Source organism: Podarcis gaigeae (genome assembly GCF_964106915.1).
Source record: "Podarcis gaigeae genome assembly, chromosome: 12".
Taxonomy (NCBI): domain Eukaryota; kingdom Metazoa; phylum Chordata; class Lepidosauria; order Squamata; family Lacertidae; genus Podarcis; species Podarcis gaigeae.
The window spans coordinates 33,462,079-33,470,465 of NC_139688.1; the positions used below are offsets into that span (position 1 = coordinate 33,462,079).

The following is an 8,387-nucleotide window of genomic DNA, read 5'->3' on the forward strand; positions in this document are numbered from 1 at the left end:
AAAACTTGTTCCCCAAGCCTCCACCTACTCAGTGCTAAATGAATGTTGTTTAAATACTGCAAAAATATTTGTATTAAACAAACTTATTTTTTGGAACACAAATCCTGCTTAACATCTTTGAATTAACTTCATTCTTGTGTATTTACCAATTCATCCATAGCAAAAGTTAATACAATATGGTATTAACTTATGGTAAGTTATTCACATTTATGTTTTGCTCCTCTCTTTCCAGGCACACCTCTGTGCTTAAAAGCTCTAAAGCAGCCCCCCCCCCCAAACCTGGAGTTTCCCCTGTGAAAACCTGCTCTTTAGAGCTCAATTGGAGCAAACATGAATTTGGGTTTTCTGCAGATTGACATTTGCTCCAACTGAATTTAAAGATTGGATTATTGGATTTTGCAGACAAAGCGCTGAAGCAGCAGCAGCAACAAAAAGGGCACTTGGATCCAGAGCTTTTAAGTGAAGATTGTGCCTGGAAGGAATGGAAGTGTGGATAAGCCCTAAGTTGAGTTGCAGCATTCACAGAAACAAATGGGTTTATAGGAATAGATGAAAATAAAACAGAGAAATTATTTATGCATTTAAAGTGATTTCACTTTAACCTGTCTTGAAGTAAGCCTTGGGTGAATATGGGTTGTGCATTTTCATAATAGTTAAATTGTCCTTGACTGAACTCTTCAACTGAGGCCTCCATACAGTCAAGGTCTGGTTGAATTTTATCTCATAATGGATATAACAATGTGCTATCAAAAAACATGCAGGTACAGTGAAATAATTTACTTAAAGATGCTTGATTATCTTGAAAAGAAGCAGAAAGGATGAATAATACTGCCAAACAGATGAATAATAATAACAAGGTTCTTTATCAATGTTCCGTCTTTGCAGACATCAAGAAGCCGGGGACCTATTTAAGTAACTTGTCTTTCTGACTACAATCTCTTTTTGTTTGATCCTTTTTAAAGGGAACATATTTATCAAAATAGTTCTAATTACACTGCATCGTTCTTAAGTACAATGCTTCCTTTACATATATCAAACACACACAAAATAGCATACTTACCCACCCACGAAGCAGAGAATATAAAATGCAAAGTAAAATATAGCGAATGGTCCAAATGTTATTAGAAAAAGCACGACGCCAAGGCTTCCCCATCCCCATATGGAAAGACTGGTCTGGAATACAATAAGACACAAAACAAGCAGTTTACATTTTGTATCGGAAACAGTAATAGCCAAATCTCTCCTTACACTTTTGCTACTTAACAAAACAATGTTTCCTTTCTACTGAAATAAATAGATGACAGATAGAGGAAGCCAATTTAGAATAGCTAGAATAGAATAGAATATTACTTTAACAAGGTCTAGCAGCAGTTATACATAGCTAGTACTGAGAATGAGGGGGTAAGGGGAAGGGTGCATGTTACAGTAGCTTCCTCCCAAACCCTAAACACCCATTTTTTTAGGGGTGAGTTGAGTCAGACACACATGGAACAGAGAGGCATGTTGGCCCCAGACTTCTTCTAATGCACATTTTAAGCACACACACCCCTCAGACAAACATATGGCTTTACATAGAAATAAATTCTCTTGAAATTATTGAGACTTCAGTTCCAAGTTATGTTTCAGGAGCAAGGTAGAACACATTCATATGAACGGAATGTATTTTTATTTTAATAACTACAATATGGTTTGCTTTTACGATGAAGAACTGATGATCACTGAGATTCACTGATAAACAATTAACTCAGATACATTAATGCCAAATAAGGTAATCCACAAATGGATATGCAGCCCCTAAGCCTGCCATAGGAGGTGGTCTGAAAAAAAGCTGACCGAATCGCCACAGAACAACCAACAACCAACCAGTCGTGATATTTGTCAACAGCTTTCAGCCAGGGGGGTACCATGGGCACAATTATGTTGCTTCTTAAAGGGAAGGTACCCCCTTCTTAAAGGGGGGTACCATGGGCACAATTATGTTGCTTCTTAAAGGGAAACAAAATTTACTGTGGCCACAACTTACTTTTAAACTATTCTTAACATCCAAAATTTGCAACCATGGTTAGAAGTCAGTTATGGTTTGCAAAAAAACAAAATCAAAACCCAAACCCCAGCACTGGTGACCTAAACAAATAAATATTGCTAGCTTCCAAACTGAAAGTGAAAAAGAAATGCCTTTGTAAGAAAGAAAGAAGGATGAAGAAAGGAAAAAGGAAGAGAGAGAGAGAGAGAGAGAGAGCGCCAGGTAGGCAGATGGCCAGAGAGGAGGGGGAACAATACAAGTCCATGAGATGCTCCTATGATCTTCCCTAAAGGGGTAGGCCTTATTTTTCTTTTTATTATTTATATTGTACTGTCTATATACACACAGCTTTATAAAGACAGGTTTGACTGGTCTCTACCTTAGAAGAAAGACAGAAGGGAAACATCAGAGGAACCAGGGGAAAACAGAGGGAATGGTAAATGGGAAGAATGTGTGATTACTTCAGTTACACATACTTTAGCTTAGGGCCAAACCAGATGTGACATTAACTGTGTGAAAGGAATCAATGTGCACACTTTGTATTAGGTACTTGGCAGCAGTGGCTTAAACACTCTCTCCTCACTCTCCGAGTCTCCACCATCCCAAACCAGCCCAGGCTCCGCTCAGCAAGTGCTGTTTACACCATACAGCATATGCACTTTGGCTGTACTATCACATCAAGTTTGACCCTCATTTAGAGCAAGGTACTTGGACCAGGAGAATGTTCAAAAATATTATACTAGGGAAGGGGGTTAAATTGTTCATTCTTGAGGAATCAGGAACTAGCCAGAGATATAACATTACTGGTGCAAAAAACCTAGTTCTAGAATATAGTTGACCAGTTGTGCACACAGGGTAGTGCTTGCTAAACCTTTTTCAGCCCAAGGGGCCATTCCTTCATGGACAACCTTCTGGGGGCCACATGCCAGTGAAGGGTGTGGCCACAGACAATGGATGTGACTTTTACCTGTATATAAGAATCCCAAGGGCTTAGAAGGCCTGGATACTCTCATTTGGTCCCCTGGCCAGATGTTCCCTACTCTGTGCTAAAGGTTGAACTTGGTCAGGTCAGTTGAACTTGGTTAGAGTATCATTAAATGCTAGTTAATTCTTCCACCAATATCACTGGGCTCAAAGACCTTTAATTTGGCACCATTATTTCATTAGTGTGTGAGAAAATGCTGCAATATAAAACATAGTTATGACTGCTATACAGAATTCTGTACAGACTTCTCTTCCCTTCTCCTTCCCTCTTTTCAAATGCAATCCCTGAGGGGAAGGGGGTGGGGTGAAAGCAAAACTTCAAGTCTTTTGATGCATCAGAGGTTTATCTAGGTTAGTTATGTCACTTAAGAGTTAGGATGCCAGCAGCAGCACAGCCTTTACTGTAAGAGATGTTTATGCTGCCAGTGTGCTTACTTAGCCTTAATATCATTTTGCAAGGATTTGTAAGATATACATCTTACAATATCCCAAAGCAAACAGATTCCTCAGAACTGTGGTGTGCATGAAAACCATATCTCTCTCTTTTAAGAAAATGGGAATATGAGCACCTAGGGACTTCAGTACACTTTAATGCTTACTAATTAAAATAATTACCGTACGTTCACTGGTAAATGTCAACACTACCTTCTCTACACAAGGTGCTTGTGGGCAGCATGGTTGTTTTTCTTACTTTTTTAAAAAATAGTCCTTTTAACAGCAAGAGAGAACCCAGCTCTGCATTAAACAGAATCATAGAATCAAAGAGTTTGAAGGGACCCTAGGACTAATCTAGTCTAACCCACTGCAATGTGCACACACAGCAAAATTCCAAGACTGGGGGCAATGCAGAAAGGATCCAGGATAATCTCATAATGTTTGAGAATAAGGAAAGAGAAACAAACTTCTGCTGGAACTTCTGGGCAAATTTCACCATGCTATTTCACTGAATAGTGCCTGGCTTCCCCAATAGCAAAAGTAGGATCAAGTTGCTCCTAGAAAGAAAGCTAGAGCAATCAGTCTTTTTTTCTGCAAGACAGATAACTGAACTGTGAGTGATAGAGCTTATTTAGATGGAGCCAGCTCACTAAAAATAGAGCACACGAATCTATAAATAATTTCATGCAAAGCACAACAGAAACCATTAATTGTGCTACTGTAGGATGTGAAACTTGCCACATATGAAAATGAAGAGGAAAGATGTTCTATATAGTTTTAGTAACACATAAATGGGGGTGGGAGATATCTACAGCAGAATTGTCTTCATCATGATTGACTTTATTCCAACCACTAGGTGCCCAGGCTACTGCTGCTTTTCATTTTTCCAGGGACACTGTCGACTCGTGGAACTCACTACCCGTTGCCTAAATTGCTTCATTATGTAAGAAAGACAGCATTGCTTATCAAAGGGTGATGATCCCAACCTCATAGCATAGCCGAGGCCCTAGCCTCTTTCCCTCAAATATAGAGCCTTAGTGTCTGGATTCGGTTATTTCAGGCTACAGTACGCAAATGCATTTTCTCTGCACACAGCATATGAAGGAGAAGATATATTCTGACTATGATTTTGCTCCCCATGCTCAGGAGATATATATGAGAAAGAAACAGTCAAGCACTAATTCTACCATCTTAGCTGAAATAGTACACTGAAACAAAAGCAACATAGCACGATATGTACTTCTGCTCCCAATATGCACACATTAGCTTGAGGCACTGAGACAATCCTGAAGGTCTGGTCACTAGACTGAATGCACAACATAAACACAGCAGCATCTGTCATCCCTGCTATACCAGATCTTACCACATAGCCATAAATCAAATTGGACCACAGAAAAAGCAAAGAGAAAAGGTTAGTGCGTACATACTCTTGCGAAGACCACAACAGAGAACATTTGAACTTAGACTAATCCTTTTCATTTCCAAGCCAAGAGATAAAGATCACTCAGGTGCAGTTTATTGGTTAAGTAGATTATTTCTATTTTGAGTTTTACTAGTGTCACATTACTAAAAGTGTGGTTTCAAAACACACGTCACAATGCTACCAAAGTTAAGTACCTTATATCTACACTGAAAAACACGTTGAACTCTCCTGTTGAAATCACTGGAGCTTACAAATGGTTCATTCATAGATATAGATATATAGCTATAATATCACCATTCAGCTATAATCCCAGGACAGTTTATAAAACCCCCTGAAAGTTAAAATCAGCTAAAAGCCATAACATTATAAAAGCAACATCATTAAAAGTGCCGCTTAAAAGCTCAGGAAAATGAAAATTACTTTTCCTGGTGCTAAAAGAATAATAAAGTGAGAGTCAGTGCATTCAGTATAACAAAGCATAATGCAATCATAATCCCCAGTCCCCGTTAATAATGTGACAGCTTTTTTTATGAACAAACTGTAGTTTCCAAACAGTATTCAAAAGTAGCCCCAGGTTTAGAACATTATATTGGTCTAACCTGCAAGTTATCAGAGCATGGATAACTGAGGCCAGGCAATCTCGGATCACATAGGCTGGTCCCTTACCTTTTCCGCCCCGACCTGGCCACAGTGATCCATGCAACGGTCACCTCCAGGCTTGATTACTGTAATTCGCTCTACGCGGGGCTGCCCTTGAAGCTGTCCCAGAAACTCCAGCGGGTGCAAAATGCTGCAGCGAGGCTCCCCATCTGCCATGGGAGCATATTCACCCAGTGCTTTTCCAGCTGCACTGGCTCCCGGTGGAGTACAGGGTCAGATTTAAGGTGCTGGTTTTGACCTTTAAAGCCCTTCATGGCCTAGGACCCTCGTACCTTTGGGACCGCCTCTCCCAGTATGCCCCACGGAGAGTCTCAAGGTCCATAAATAGCAACACCCTAGTGGTCCCGGGCCCTAAGGAAGTTAGATTAGCTTCAACCAGAGCCAGGACCTTTTCAACTCTGGCTCTGGCCTGGTGGAACGCTCTGCCTCATGAGACCAGGGCCCTGCAGGATCTGATTTCTTTCCGCAGGGCCTGTAAGACAGAGTTGTTCCGCCTGGCCTTTGGTTTGGAGCCAATTTGATTCCCTTCCCCTCTTTCTTTTTTCTTTTCCTTTCTCCTCCTGCGATGAGGCTACATTTTAATATGTTAATGTTTCAATATTTTAATGTTGTATTTTAATTTTAATTTTAAATTGTATTCATTCAACTTATTTTTATTACTGCTTGTTAGCCTTGAGCCCGGCCTTGGGGAGGGTGGGGTATAAATAAAAATTATTATTATTATTATTATTATTATTATTATTATTATTATTATTCTAGCTGCGGCCCTAAACTGGTAAAAGACAGGCCTTGTTCTTTAAAAGCAGAGCAGGAGGGGCATGTCAAGTGTTGGGACAATGCCTTTGCTTACAACTTTGCTAAGAACTGTTGCACTGTATATCCTGTACTTGGTGGTGATACTGTTTGCTGATGTTATCAATAAAGCTTTTGGGATTTGCTTAGCCAAGCATCTTTCGTCTGAGGGTGGGAGCCTGGACATTAACAATCCTGTTTGTTAAATTCATTTGTATTGACTCTAGAAGCAATTTGTTCTAAATCTTGCAAGCTTTTCTTCATTCTGGTAGAGAAGACTACTGTAGGAGCAATATTTACCAATAGCCTACTGTAGAGTTCAGAGCTAATCTAGGCCCATGACCACTAGCTGACCCCTCATAATTCTAGACTAGAAGCAGAAGAAATGGGTGGTCATAACAATGGCTCTTTCTGCAGACCACTTGGGAGAGTGGGGCATCTTTCATTCTTTACTAAAACACATAATCAAGTAAAATCAGTTGCTAAACCACTAACTTCTTCAAGTTTATACATAAGATAATGGGAACTTAACTGTGGCAATCAATCAGTTCCTCTTAATATTATAACAATATTTGCTATCATTACCTCTTAGTCTGCTGGGGACAGGGAGCAAGAGAACACTTCCTCCCTTTGACCAAAGATCCTGGAATAACATCTAGAGACAAAATGCAACTCATTTCCACAGTCCAAACTACAATATATACTTTATAAGTGCTCAACTTTCTCCATCTAGGTTGCAAGCAACTCCAAAAACATATTTTAAAACTCCATGTTTCATAATCATTCATATAGTAATTTGGAAACAGTACTAAAACAAAAAATCTTAATGAGGAACTAGCCTATCAATTTTAAGATCTTATTCTTTGTTATAGGTTATCTTTGTTATCTTCCCTTTATTCAAAAAGAAAAGGCAACAAGTGAAGGAGTACTTTGGAATCCATGTATGGTTTACCATTTAAATTGATTATTCCCAGAGGAAAGTAAAATCTGTTTATCAACAATAAACGGGAGATAGTTCCCTATAGGGAACTAAGGGATGTTTTGGGCAAATGCTAACACATTTTGTCCAAGGCTGGAAATGACAGATGGATCTTGAACAAGCTGGGACTCCAGCAAGAGTAAAATACTCAGAAAAGAGGACATTTTACAATGTTGGTCTAGAACTGAACATAAAAAGAATAGCCCTGTTGGATCTGGCCAATGGCTCTTCCTAGTCCAGCATCCCTGTTCTCACAGTGGCCAACCAAATGCCCATAGGAGGCCTGCAAGCAGAACTTGAGCACAAAGGCACTCTCCCCACCTGCCATTTCCAAAAACTGGCATTAAAAGTGATGTACGCCTCTCAGTAACATGTCACTTTGTTTTATGCCCTGCAGCTGCAGAAAAATAATTTTGTTTCCTGGTAGATTCTTCTCACCTTCCCACAGAGTATACTATGCAGGTATGACGTGGGCCCAAATAGATTGCTTTTTACTAGCTGGCTGAAGAAGGAACCAGTGTTTTCTTAAACTTGTAGGCACAGAACACAAACATCTTATTCCCAAAACTATGGTAACAATGTTGACCATTGACTTTTGCACATATCTGCATTCCAATTAAACTTTTTATCAGAAAAAGTTTCTATCTCATTCTCCTTCCATCTCAAGAATTATTGAAGTGCTTGTAAGTCACCGAGTCAAACATATCCAAATTAATGGTTTAAGGTGGCTTCTTACAACGTAGCATTCTTTGACACGGGAATGCTTCTAGAAAATTCCCACAGAAGCAGTTCATTTGGAAAAAAAAAACCTTTTGTTAGAATTGGACATCTCCATAGATCCACCTCCTCCCCAAAAGATTGAGAGATCCAGAATACTAATCTTGCATTCTATTTTTAAATCTGTCTTTCACAGAAAACAGCATGGCTGATTAATTTTAACAACTTGCATGTTGGGTTGTACTCTTTCCTGCTGACATGGGGACAGTATCAGGAGATATTTAAAACATCCGAAGGTGCAAATATATATTACAAAACTGGTTGTGACATGTACAATGAGTTATATTTCTCAAGAGATGTGCTAAAAATTATGA

General features: G+C 39.3%; 1 protein-coding gene across 7 annotated transcripts in view; it reads right to left on the bottom strand.

Annotated features, from left to right (window-relative positions):
- The window catches only part of SNX13 (sorting nexin 13), a 63,578-nt gene that overhangs the window by 41,131 nt on the left and 14,060 nt on the right, over window positions 1–8,387 (bottom strand). For all 7 annotated transcript variants that reach the window (XM_083705250.1, XM_083705246.1, XM_083705248.1 and 4 more), the window contains exon 2: window positions 1,061–1,173. In XM_083705250.1, coding sequence (XP_083561376.1) covers window positions 1,061–1,173 — 113 coding nt within the window. The remainder of the gene's footprint in view (window positions 1–1,060; window positions 1,174–8,387) is intronic.